Here is a 14,267-nt window from a genome sequence, read left to right on the forward strand (position 1 = left end):
TTCAACATTCTTTAAAAAGTAAAAAAACAATGAAAAATTATTGCAACCTTAAGGTTTTGTAAATTTACTTTTCTTAAACCACGATTGAAGGGTACCCATAAAATCATTGAATTTAAAATTGATCCACCACAAATTCTGATAATTCCACAGTATGGAAGCTTAAATAACGAGACCTTTTTCCTCTTTAAAGAAAACCCAAAACAAATACCATTCAACAAATTTATTTTTAAAAAAATAATGTATGTATATTTATGGACACATGTAAATATATATAATTCAGTGATTCACAAAGTTAAAATTACTATCTTCAAGTGTAAAAAGAAAATCAAATACCGTATATTAAAAAAAAAAGTATGCATAAATTTAAAAGAAAAAAAAATTGTATAAGAAAGACTTTTAAAGCTCCCACAAATATGGCAATGGAATTTACCCTGACTTTGGTGCGAGGGATTTCTTAGATGAGTTCCTCCCTTTTATTGGACTCTTTCTTTGCAAAATAGCCATCGAACCTTGTGATAGCATACTCCTGAAAATGAAAAAAATGAAAATAAGCAAGGAATATCCAAAAGAAAGAAGCATTTCAAAACTGAAAAGTCATATAAATTCAGCCTTCAAGAAACAATAAATGTTTGATATACTCTCTGTAAACCACACACTTTAGCAAGTCAATGGCTTCAAATCGCCAAGTTCTTTGTTTTTAAAAAAAAGTTTCAACAATTCAATAGCACTCACTAGATAGCCAAACTCGATGTCTGAAATTTCTGTTTGAACGACGGACCATAGTCCCCAGAAAAAGTGTGATGTCATGGCAAAAGTATTGGCTTCCTTGTAGAGATGCTGTAACAATTCATCGTTAACTTTCACCGGGTTTGGAAGGTATTTATTTTGCTCTTCCAAATAATGCTGAAAAAATGCTTTCTGAAAAGAAAAGAAACTTTTTCATTAGATTCTAAGAAGACCCTAAATATAAAGAACTTTTTTTTTGTTCAGCTCAAAAAATTGAGGATTGAATTCCTTTATTTACAGCCATTTTATTCGATATATGCATTCTTTGTTTACAGTACTGTAAAAGTGGTTATTTACGATTGGGGGAAATTTACACTAGTTATGCAGTAAGCTGAAAACCGCATAATATACCCCTGCATGTATGGTAAAATATTAAACAATTTTAAGTGGTAAATCACGTATCCGCATATTTAATACCCACGTGTATTGTTTGACCATAGAAAACGGGTACTTAACCACCAGTGTAAATACCGGTAACCACTTTTACAGTAGTTTACAATTAATTTTATCATACTTGTATTTACAAAGACAAAGAATTGGGTACAAACCTGTGTCTGTTTGGATGGATAGTCTTCTGGATGATAGGAGTAAAATGGATATGCTTCACATGAATAATCACAAGACCATTCACAAAAATGATTCCCCAAATCAAAACCTCTGCCAAAAAGAACAAAAAAATGAATATTTTTTTTACCGGTATGTTCAATGGGGTTGGGGTGGGAGGTGGTGTTGAATTTTTAGTCAAAGTTGATGTAAGGCAAATGCAATATAATATGTGACACCTCCATTTTGTGAAAAACTTCTTATCGTAATAAACAATAAAATCAAGTATAATTCTAAAAAAAAATTCTTTCCTAAATGTGTTGCCTGGGATTTTTACAATTTTTACCTTTCCAAAAAATTTTCAAATATTTTTTGGGCCAAATATTGTAAAATTAGAAAATCTAAAACAGTAAAAGCATTGCTATTAGAATGTATTTTTATCCACATTGATATACATGTTTATAGATTTTTGGTTTTTGTTATCTGAAACTTTCATGATATATTGCTTTAAACTTTAAAAAAACATGTATCATCTTCCCAACCTGTAGTTGTAACTGCAATATTCCCAATCAATAATGGTCAGTCTCTCACACAGGTCGTCTGACTTCTCCTCTTTTAACAATATGTTACCTGTAAAACAAAATTCTAAAAAATTGAATTCAAATTTGTGTAATTATAAGAATAAGAAGCAAAGCCTATGGAGCAACATCGCTTGCTTGGGAAACAGTTCAATTTTAAATCCCTTTTTAAATAAAGTTTCCGTTTGTGTTTCTGAGTTTTAAACTCCATGTTTTTACTGAGGTGTCTTTTTCGTTTATTTTTAACACTGTGGACAATTGAATATCAGATACAGCAATGACTTAAGACTGATCTGGACAAATTTTGATAAAGAAAGCTCATTTGAGCTGACGGCTCAGTTAAGCTTATGAATAAATTATCAAATAATCTACAAGCACCTCTATAAATAGTACTCCAAACTTTCCGTAATCTGGGAAATATCTACTTATGTCTGCCAAGTAACATATACTATAAGTACATATTACTGATAAGCTGTAATTTTCACGATAAAAAAAATTCATATCTTGTCAAAATTTAAGGATGGTACTCCAAATGTGAATAGACGGAAAAAAAAAATTTTCTTCCCCGACTCCATCATTGAAAACCTATGGCCACCTTGCTTCTCTTACTTAGGTACCTCACTACATAAAGACTTAAAATTTTTTTTTAAGACATTATGTCACATTAAGATGTCAATTTAAATGTTTTGTTGAACTGTTTCTATCAATCGATTTGGTTGAGTACGTATCACCATAGCTCAGTGGTGAAGGTATCAGGCTTGTGAACTGCATTTCATGAGTTTAAATCTGCCTTGGGCTTTTGTTCATATTTATTGACTTAAAATTTTTGAGAATCAATTTTTTATCCAAAATTGCATATTTTTTCACCAATTTGACTTATATATTTCTTTTGCATCAGTCTATCTATATAATAATCAAGTAAATTTTCTTTTGATTTTGGAAACTATTTCTCAAGATGTAATGAGCCACCTTAAGTTAAAAGAGGCAAGGTGACTGTGGTTTTCAGCAATGCTCTGACCGAAACCAACCCTCCAACATGAAAAGGGTGAAGAATTTTAAATTTCAAGGGTGGGGGGTGAGGGTGGCGGGAAGAGGGGTGTACAATGCTAGAGCATACATACTAACACATATGGATGAAAAAAAAAAAGTAAAATGTTATCAATCTGCAAGTTACATACTCTGTATAATAAGGCATTCCAGACGTCTGATACAGAGGAAGCTGATTAAACAAAAAATTTGATAAAGCACATATATAACATACACAAACAAGACTTCAATGTTTTCCAATAATGCCTTTAATCACCACACACCCCCACCCTCAATCCTTACCTTCTTGTAGATCATTGTGAGAAAATAACACAGGAGATGAACACTTTTCCATAATGGATCTACAAAAGTCCAAAGATCAATTCATGACATGTTGTACATTGAAACTGAGTGAGGAACACATTATTGGGTCCAAAGTTCATTGACTGGAAGTATTAAAACAGGATATAAAGTACCAGTACTTATGAGTTTATTAAGAGATTAAGACTTTGTACTTTGCTTCTAATTTTTATTTCCATAGCATGATAATAAACCAATTGTCATACATGTACATACCGGTACATGATCTAACATTGTTTACTCCATAAACAAGTTTTTAATGTATAACTTGTATTATCCATGGTTTTACACATTTCATAATTAGAACATGAGAAAAAAGGTTATTTATCAAATCAGGATTTTAAAAAAAAATTTTAATCATTGCAAAAATCACCATATAATTGTCACTGTAGAGATTTAATGCTATTCTTACAATAATTCTGATAATTCTTTTCTCAGCTGATAGGTTTGCAGCTTTCTGATAAAAGGTCCAAATTCTACTGATGAGGATTTTTGTAGGATTCTTTCAACTTCATCCATCCATCTATATAAAAAAAAAAATCTTCATATAGTATACAAATACCAGTACACATAATTATTGTTTGTAATGCGCAATTAAATGGCTATTTATTTATATCTCATAGCATTTTATGTGTCACAAAATAGCATGTCAAAACATATTAATCCACCTCAGTCCGGATCTAAAAAATTCAGATTTTTCAAAAAATTTGTACAACATTTTTTCAGGTGTTGTCTTATTTTCTATAAATATTATTGTAAACAAGTAAGGGATATACTGCATACTTGTGTGACATATAGATAGAAAATAAATTTATTCATGAATGAATTTGTTTTCTATCAATATGTCACACAATATACAACGAAACAATCAAATTTATATTTTTTTTATAAACCCCTTTGTATAGAGTAGGTATGTGCAAACCATAATGCCTAAATAAGTTATGTTAATCTATTTTCATTGGCTAAACATGTTATGAACTCATTCTTTCGATCAATTCAAACAACTTCTTAATTCAAAGAAACAAGTATTCACACTAAGGCTTTAGTCTGACCCCTTATGTATAGACAATATTACATCTGAGCTAATGGTTTTAAATCAAAGATTGATCTAAAGAGAATTACCCTTGGATGACGGGTGTAGACAAAAGCTATATATATACAACACGTAAAATCCACAAAATTCCACAGAAAACGTCTCTAACCCACTGAGATGCCCTGGAAGGGCCATGACTACAGTAATAACTGGCCCATTTTTCCGTCTCCCTGGCTTGACCGTGGACTATGCATGGTTGCAAGTACTGATCTTTGAATGGTCCATGCATCCATCAAACTCAAGTGAAAACTAGACAGTCCAACACACTCTTTTCATTGAAATTAACATTTCATAGAACAAGACTACTGAAAATTTATACTTACTCGTTCATCTGCTTCCGTAGAAAATTTGGCTGCTTAGGTAATGGCATCTCAAGTGTATGAAAATAAGCAAGCTTTTGAGCAATTGTTTGAGAAATCTTTTCATCATGAAGCTCTTTACGGTTCAGCGATCTTGACTGCAGAAAAGAATATATGATGCAAAGTTTAAAGCGTGTACTAAATACAGTGAAACACGCTTATAATGAATCTTTATATCCGTCAAGTTTACAACACGTAATGAAGTCATCGGGAATGAAAATCACTTCGCTGTGAGCATCAATTCATTGTAAGCGTGTTCGCTATAACTGTGTTTTACTGTAGCTAGGATACATTGTTTTTATACTATAGATTCCTAAGTGAACACAAGCCTAAGAATATCCATTTGAGGAGCATTCCTCTTGGATTTTAAATCCAGCATTATAAATACTCGCATACAGTATATAGGAATCTACAGTAATGATACATATAGGTACATCAGTTAGAATTAGTAATCTAATACATAAATTTCAAAGTTTTCTTTTTTTGATACACCCCCTCTAGCTTATCATGTTTCAATTCAATTTATTTTTACTCAAACCATTAACGTGATTGCGGTTTCTAAACATAACTAAAAATGTGCTGCATAAATATCTAGGGAAACATTTTAGTAATATCAGATCTCTGTGACATTAAAACACACCATTACTCTTATGTGCAATGCTTTATAAGCATTTTAACTATATACAATACTTGTAGTACATGCAATAGCTAGCTTTGCTAAAGAGAAATTTTAAAAATCTGAAAGTGGAATTTTTACACAGAAAAAATATAATTGTGAGGAATTCATTTTATATGACAAGTACATATGGCTTAAAAAAAAATAAAAATATATATATATATATGCTTACAGGAATGAATTCTTCAATTCTGCCTTCTGGGTACATTCCATATAGCTTGGGCCCTTTCTTTTTTTCCGAAAACAAGGCAAAAATGACCGAGTTCCTGAGCATGTAATCACTGCGTTGTGCAATCTCACCGTACACTCTCATTAGCACCCGAGATGGCTCGCTCTCCTCTCGCTCTGTCCCATCTGGAAGGGAGCAGAGATACAGCTTGTTTGTGAGCCCGCCACTGGAGAAAAAAGTTTAAATAACATTCAATTTTAAATAATGCTTATATATTTCATCCATCACAAGAATTCTTTTATTCATATTGAACAGCATATTTTTAAGCAGCCTGGTTATTTGAATAAAGCCAGTTATTGGTGTTGGTTTTGCATCGGCGATTGTTAGTTTTGCATTGGGGTTTGTTGATTTTAAGCTGGTCGGTTTCATATTTTAAATTTCTCAGTAAACAACTATCTGTATCAAAAATACCAAAACTTCAAAATATATACCTATTTTTAGAAATTACAACACTAAAACAAAATCTGACACTGCAAATAACTTTATACATTCGTCAGATTAAATCATTCCTCTAAATCCTCTTTTACCCAATACCCCATTCTTGCATTAAAGTATCCTTATAATGAGGAATTAATATATATCTTGTTATCTTGAAAGATGGACATTGTAAGTGATGCATGGATTAAAATACATAAAATTCTATATATGCCATAATAAAATTAAGTTTTGTGTCCGGGATGCCTCTGTGATCAATGATTACGCAATATCACATGTTGTTTACATTTTGGATTAGCCGCGTCGATCCTGACCTTATACAGGACAGCTTTTATATATAGCATGGTTAAACAGAAGACTCTGTTGATTCAACTGTATGGCTGATTTCAAATTAAAATAAGAAACTACCTTATAGGTTTTATTTCTAAATCTTCCTTGGATATTCGAGTCCATGCGCCTCCGATTGACTTCTTACACCATCTGAAAGCCTTTGATTTCACATCCTCCGCTGTTCGATTTTCGCCCATTTTCCGCGACGTAGATGGTAGTCCTACATAGATAAAGAGATAGTTCACCGACTGAATTACGTGTAAAAATGTTGACCTTAGATAGCGTTTCATAATGGTCATCAACTGAGTTTCAAATTTTTGATAACACTGATTCAGGTCAATCGACATTGCTAGCTTCGCGTCCGATCGTGGTTTGTTTTGGTTCCGTTATAAATAATCACGTGAGGAGTAACGTGATAACTGGTGAGAAATGATTGGGTGATCTTTATTTATAGAAATTGTATATAATTAACGGCACCGCACCTTGCCAGTGACCAAAACTCATTGTTATAGGTCCATCCCGATCAACCATGCATTTTAACTTAACGTGGCATACACGCACTAATCAACGTCTTATACTGCATAAAAAAAAAAGACGGGAGAAAGTGCATGTACATACTTATTTATACAGGGACGTGTATACTAGGTTAATATATACGTTCGTATACCAGATTATACAGATACATGAACGTAAATTAAGTACATGTGTAAAACTCAAACAAAATTGGGGTTATGAAAATTATCTATCAATAGTAAAAATTTTGATCACAGGAAATCTCTGTCTAAATTAAGAATTTCCTGTCACAGGTTGCAAATTGAAGTAGGAAGATTTACCAACATCCCTAGAGAAAATCGATTATCTAATAGATGTAATTCTAACAGTACAGATGATGAAACTCATTTTTTGATTACTTGCGAAAAATATAATCACCAAAGAAATCTGTATTTGTATCTGTAGACTAAATATTAACTACCCCCCCCCCCAAAAAAAAAAAGATGGGAGAAAGTGTACGTACTAAATTATACCAAGGACGTACGTGTATACTATAGGTTAATATATATTCGTATATGTACCAGATTATACAGATATCTACATATTTAATTATATTTTTCAGGTTTTTATCATTATGTATAAGATAAAAAGAGAATGTTTTTCTGGTTACTTGCAAACTTTTAATATTGAGGATTTTTTCTTAGTACGAATTGCATATTCGTACATTTAAAATTGTTCTTTCATTTAAAATCTCTTTCCTGAACTTACTGTATTTTTTAAAAGCTATTTCAAAAGATTAGGCACGCATACTAGTATAAAAGTTCAATATTGAGAAGACCAAAACTGAATATATTTTGCTTGATTTGTTAATCCATCAAAATTATTAATCACAAGTAAATACACTTATAAAAATTGAAATAGGTGCTTGTCATCTCTCTCTCTCTCTCTCTCTCTCTCTCTCTCTCTCTCTCTCTCTCTCTCTCTCTCTCTCTCTCTCTCTCTCTCTCTCTAGTTTGACTTTGAAGCTGAACGACAAAAGGAAGTCTGCTGGAAAGAGAAAATGCCTGTACTGCAATTTCCGTTCAGATCTCTCTCGATCTCTCTCTCTCTCTCTCATTTGGTTGCTATCACTGAAATATGGTCATCATTGGTCACTTATTTTTATCGGGAACTACAACTAGAGCTGTATGAACGATTAAAAATCAAAACAAGCTGTACTAACCGTATGAACAAATAAAACAGGGAAAACAATATGTTACAATCCATGATTGAAATAGTTTTACCTGTTATCTCTTAAAACTGTTTAGGAATCATATATCGTGACGCTATGCAAAAAGTGTATATAGGCCTATTTTATAAATAGACTAAATTTAATAGATATTAAAATAATAACATACTTTCTTATATTTCTGGATACATAGGCAGACTATTAAGATAACTCAAGAGTTTTTATCATATTGAGAAAGGAATATTAACATAAATAAAGACCAATAATAATGTATACATTTTAGTTATATCTACGGTAGCGTATTAGTGCATTTTATATAAGATTCCAATTTAATGTTTGAAATTCCAAGATTAAAATCGGAAATTTCAATTTAAAGTCGATTTTCCAACTTTAAAGTTTGATTTTTCGACGATAATCTTGGAATTTCCGAATACAAAGTTGGACATGTACCAAGCCTATATAATGATGTATTTACATACATGTAAGTACTGTTTGATAATATTTGTTTTAGCTTGAGAGCTGCGTGTTATTAATTCAAATATTTTCTTAAAATACATGTACTACTAAGAAATTCTCCAAGTACGGTGAAAAAGTCTTTAAAATTGACCTAAATTTGTTTTTGACTTTTTTAAACCACATGGATGCGATAATCAGCAATCAAATACTGTGGAATCATTAGAATTCGTGGTGTCTCAATTTTTTGTGGTATTCGTGGGAAGCCCTCCCCCCACGAATTTACATCCTCGACGAAAACAAATTTTGAAAGGTTAGTTTTTTTTATGAAACTGAAAAACGATGCATCCACGAATTAACATCCCCACAAATAAGCAAAAAGTCACAATCCACGAAAATTGCCCCCCACGAATTTAGATTATTTCAGAGTATATTATGACAAGTAAGTCTACTGTCCTTACTGGATGCCGGTAATAACCAGTATGTTATTCTTAGAGCAATATTTAATGTTTAAGATAATTACGATAAAAATATATTATTACTTATTAGGTTTGTTACTGACTGTTTAAAGAAATTTGTGGGGTCGGTAAAGTCCATAGAAGGCGAGGCGGAGCCGAGCCTTCTATGGACTTTACCGACCCCACAAATTTCTTTAAACAGTCAGTAACAAACCTAATAAGTGTTTTGTTTTGTCGAGGACCTAAAGTTTGATATGTAAACAAACGTTTGTGTTGAAAATCAGTTCAAATAACGTTACGTCCGCCATGTTGCGCTATAAATTTTGACGCTTGCCTTTTAAAGAAATTTGTAAGGCAGCCACGTGACGCGTTTCATCCAATGACGTCGCGACATTCTAGTCCGAGGCAAAACAAAGTCTATTAAGATATCCAACTCCTCAATGTTTTTGTATCAAGAATTTCTTGAGAAGTATATCATTGAAATCTGTAGACAAAACATACTTAAAAAATACAAAGATAATATGGGGGCAGTGTTCATCCCTCTGAGTAATGGCCTATTTAGTTTGACCTTTTTGCACCTAAAATGCAATTTCAGCCTGATTAGGATTTGTTGTCAGTAATTTTGATTAAGCGAACTTATTTCTTGAAATATTGTTTTTAATTATTCACAATTATCACACTGAATAGAGGGATTAGGAAAAAAATTTGTACGAAGCTGCATTTATAAATTTTTGTGCTACCTTTTTGCACTTAAAATAGACAATTTCTATAATAGTTACAATTTTATTTGAAATAAAAACTTTTTGAATATCAAGAACTTCATAAGATTAACCCAGTTTGCCTAGATATGTTTTCAGTATCATTTTGATATAATAAAACATGGGGGGGGGGGGTCAGTGACGTCAAATTTTAGATATAAGGCTTCAGAGGTAAAATTCTCGCAAGATTTGGCCTAAAAATTAAGACATTTTCTATGTATTTGCATGTTATCATGCTATTAACGTCTATCACTCTCTCAAGATTTGATTGTGTACACGTTACACAGAACCTATAGAATATATTTACAAACCAATCAAATGTTAAAAATGTTAAAAATGTGAATAATGAATAAAGTATAATAAAAAGAAATGTATAATTGAAAATTCTCCAACTTGTTTGTTTCTGTCATTTTCGTCTAAAAAAAAACCTTCTGCACGAAAAAATAGTTCCCTAAAAAAGGTATGATTACTTTGGGATTTTTAAACACTCACATTAAACACCGAAGACTTGAATGTTCCAGACACCTAGATACTTTTTAAGTCCTGCAAGATGACTCTGTGTCTTTTGATAGTGAACAGACCGATTCATTCATTGTTTACTCTTCGTTTCCCTTACATGTTGTCAACACGCTTTTCCTGTCACGATATGTTATTATATGTAACCATAATTACATATATGGTCAAGTGCTCGCTTATGACGATAAAGGATGACCGGTGACACCGGTGTGCATTTTCCTCATTGTATTGTAAACGCGTATTATGTTTTTGTTGTTGTTGTTGTCGAGTCCCGTTTTAATGTGTGTGTGTGTGTGTGTGTGAGAGAGAGAGAGAGAGAGAGAGAGAGAGAGAGAGAGAGAGAGAGAGAGAGAGAGAGAGAGAGAGAGGTGTTTGTTTTCTATCCTGAGAAAGCTTAACAAATTCAATATTTAATGAGTCAAACACATACCGTTATCTAAATGTGTTTTTTAATATGACATGGACAATCAATTAAATAAAAATCAAATTCAAAATGCTGAAAAAAATATCAGATATGGACAATTTCATGAGTCGGTTGGAGAACATCAAACAAATCACCCATACTGTAAAATTGTATTGTATTCTTGCCAATACATGTAATATAGATCATATCATAATTGATTGGTTTATGGTTGGTTATTTAACTGATATGATTAATTATATATAAAAATCTTAATTAGCCTGGTTATATCAGTTATAAATTGGAAAGAATTCAAATCTATTTTAAATTCCTAAAGTAAAATACATGTTTAGAAAGTGTACTGATTTAACAATGAAAGATTAAAATCTTAAACTTTGCATTAGAGAAAATCAAATTATTAAAGAAACTAGACACGATCTCGTTGCGAGCAACGAGGAGGTCTTCCGTGCAATTTTTTGAAGGTTATATGACCTTGACTTTGATATTTGACCCTTTATCTCCTTATTAGGGCAACAAAAAAAAATTGATGGTTGAATTTTATTAGGAACATCATTCTCAGCATTTTATTCTATATTGATTTTCAAAATAATGTTTTTTAAAATATTTGTTCTGTTTGAGGTATGTTATCAAAGTTTGGTACTTCTGGCCCCTTAAAACCCATTAAAACCCCTTAATACGGAACACATGATAAAATAATTATAATATGTTGTTAAATAAATGTGAGATGAACATTTTTGCTTCCTAAACATATAACAAAACATTTTTCAGTAAAGTGCTATGGAAGAAAGACTTTAGAGCCCTTTCGGTCCCTAAATTGAAGGGCCAGCCCCTTTTTCTTGGCATCATACGAAAGTTCTTTTGATATTAAACATATTTTGTTCAACAAGTGTTTAGAAATTCTTTGCCGTTTTTGAGCTATCTGGGATATAACGTTTTAGGGGCCGACCCCTAATCTCCTTATTGGGGCCAGATAACGAAAATTTTATGATTGAATATTGTTTAAAACATCATTCTAAACATCTTTTATTCTATATTGCTTTTCAAAATATTTGTCCTTTTTCAGATATATTCGATCGTAGTTTTGGACTTTTGGCCCCTTAAAACCCCTAATTACGTAACGCATAATAAAAAATTTATAATGTATAGTTTAATTAGTAAAAGATGAACATTTTTGCTTCTTAAACATATGACAAAATATTTCTCAGTAAAGTGCTATGGAAGACAGACTTAAGCTTTTGGCCCCTAAATTGAAGGGCCAGCCCCTTTTTCTTGGCATCATACGAAAGTTCTTTTGATATTAAACATATTTTGTACAACAAGTGTTTAGAAATTCTTTGCCGTTTTTGAGCTATCTGGGATATGATATTTAAGGGGCCGACCCCTAATCTCCTTATTGGGGCCAGATAACGAAACTTTTATGATTGAATATTGTTTAAAACATCATTCTAAGCATCTTTTATTCTTTATTGCTTTTTAAAATATTTGTCCTTTTTGAGATATATTCGATCGAAATTTTGGACTTTTGGCCCCTTAAAACCTCTAATTACGTAACGCATAATAAAATTTTTATAATGTATAGTTTTATTAGTGAAAGATGAACATTTTTGCTTCTTAAACATATTACAAAACATTTCTCAGTAAAGTGCTATAGAAGAAAGACTTTAGAGCCATTTTGGCCCCTAAATTGAAGGGCCAGCCCCTTTTTCTTGGCATCATACGAAAGTTCTTTTGATATTAAACATATTTTGTTCAACAAGTGTTTAGAAATTCTTTGCCGTTTAAGAGCTATCTGGGAAAGGACATTTTAGGGGCCGACCCCTAATCTCCTTATTGGGGCCAGATAACGAAAATTTTATGATTGAATATTGTTTAAAACATCATTCTAAGCATCTTTTATTCTATATTGCTTTTCAAAATATTTGTCCTTTTTGAGATATATTCGATCGAAGTTTTGGATTTTTGGCCCCTTAAAACCCCTAATTACGTAACGCATAATAAAAAATTTATAATGTATAGTTTAATTAGTAAAAGATGAACATTTTTGCTTCTTAAACATATTACAAAATATTTCTCAGTAAAGTGCTATGGGAGAAAGACTTTAGAGCCCTTTTGGCCCCTTATTTAAGGGACCAGCCCCTTTTTCTTGTTATCAAACGGAAGATCCTGTAAATATAAATTGTATTTGCTCTATATGTTATGTTAAAATATTTTCAGGAAAGGAGATAAAGAACGAAAACCATTAAAAATTACGTCGTTTTTTTAAACTCGATTTTCGGGTCCAGGCGAGCTTCGACGCCTTTGAAGCCAGACAACCACAAATGCCTTTAAACACATCTACAATCTTTTGTCTACAATCCCTGAAAATTTAAATTCAATATCTTTTTTCGTTTAGGAGGAGATAGCAGGACAAAATGACCCTCTAAAAATCACTAAAACGTCAATATCTCCCGAACGGAAATGACGTCATTAAAATAAAAAATTATATATAAGGTTTTTATCAATATCTACAAGATCTGAAATTTTCACGAAAATCGGTCAAGTCGTTTTCAAAAAATCGCTTGTACAAAAAAGCGTAAGAAAAAAAAAAAATAAAAGGGAAAAAGAAACAAAGCAATAACAATAAGGTCTTCCGTTGGAAACGGAAGACCTTAATAAAGTACGAGTTATCTTGAATGTTGCAGAATAACCTTTTCGGTCTCGAAATGTTGTTTTGAAATATAAAAGCCGAGGCTTTTATATTTCAAACAACATTTCGAGACCGAAGAGGTTATCCTGCAACATTCACGAAAACAAGAATTTTATTTCTATTCTACTAACAGCCCAGTATTTCTACAGATCGTTTCTCCTATAGAGAGACGATCTGGGTCATTTTGACGGCTGTTCCATGTAACCCCAACGGTTTACATGTGCATCGATCAAAGGAATCGCATGCAGACGACAGAATTTTTCTTTGGATTTTAAATACTCTTCACTCATTTATAAAATATCTTTGAGTTATATTCCTAATATTTTAAGGACAATTTGATACGTATTACTACTACACGTTATATATTTTATGTAAAAACACGCAGTGAAAATGTGCTGGGGAGGTCCTAGAAACAGCTGCATTGATCATTTGAGGCAATACACGTATGGCACGCCAAATTCACAAAAATGAACTATAGGCCTACTTTAGTTAACGGATCGTAAACTATAGTTACCGACGTTAATCTACATTTCAATATATATTAAACTATAGTTAACACTGAAAACAATGATTTGCGGTTGTTAAACATAGTTTATCTGATAAATAGGGTTTTATGATCAGTAAACTACGGTTTACAAATCTAAAGCACGCCAAATTTACATAAATTAGCAAAACAGAGTTTCACAGTCGATAAACTAGGTTTATCGCCTGTTAACTATAGTTTACGGATCCTAAACTATATAAACCGACGTTAATCTATATTTCACATCTGTAAACTATGGTTTACGAATGCAAATCTATGTTTTTCTGTTGGAAATACACGTTAACAATAGATAATGC

General features: G+C 31.9%; 1 protein-coding gene across 1 annotated transcript; it reads right to left on the reverse strand.

Moving 5' to 3' along the window:
* Window positions 1–205: 205 nt before the first annotated feature.
* Window positions 206–6,821, reverse strand: LOC105319528 (choline/ethanolamine kinase). The gene is made up of 9 exons (XM_011417104.4): window positions 6,494–6,821; window positions 5,594–5,816; window positions 4,710–4,843; window positions 3,706–3,816; window positions 3,237–3,295; window positions 1,872–1,959; window positions 1,335–1,443; window positions 733–918; window positions 206–526 (listed from the first exon to the last, which is right to left on the reverse strand). Exons 1-9 carry the CDS (start codon window positions 6,760–6,762, stop codon window positions 455–457), a joined length of 1,251 nt encoding a protein of 416 aa, XP_011415406.3. The 5' UTR covers window positions 6,763–6,821; the 3' UTR covers window positions 206–454.
* Between the last annotated feature and the right edge of the window lie 7,446 nt (window positions 6,822–14,267).

Source organism: Magallana gigas, chromosome 5, assembly GCF_963853765.1.
Source record: "Magallana gigas chromosome 5, xbMagGiga1.1, whole genome shotgun sequence".
In the NCBI taxonomy this organism is placed as follows: Eukaryota; Metazoa; Mollusca; class Bivalvia; order Ostreida; family Ostreidae; genus Magallana; species Magallana gigas.

What these genes read in the sequence shown, in the direction of transcription:
- LOC105319528 (XM_011417104.4), bottom strand. Translation starts at nt 6,762, where the DNA reads ATGTCGATTGACCTGAATCAGTGTTATCAAAAATTTGAAACTCAGTTG. An exon ending in AAAGAATTATCAGAATTATT is followed by an intron (nt 3,296 to 3,705) that starts GTAAGAATAGCA and finishes GGACTTTTGTAG; the next exon opens with ATCCATTATGGAAAAGTGTT. An exon ending in TCACAATGATCTACAAGAAG is followed by an intron (nt 1,960 to 3,236) that starts GTAAGGATTGAG and finishes TTTGTTTTACAG; the next exon opens with GTAACATATTGTTAAAAGAG.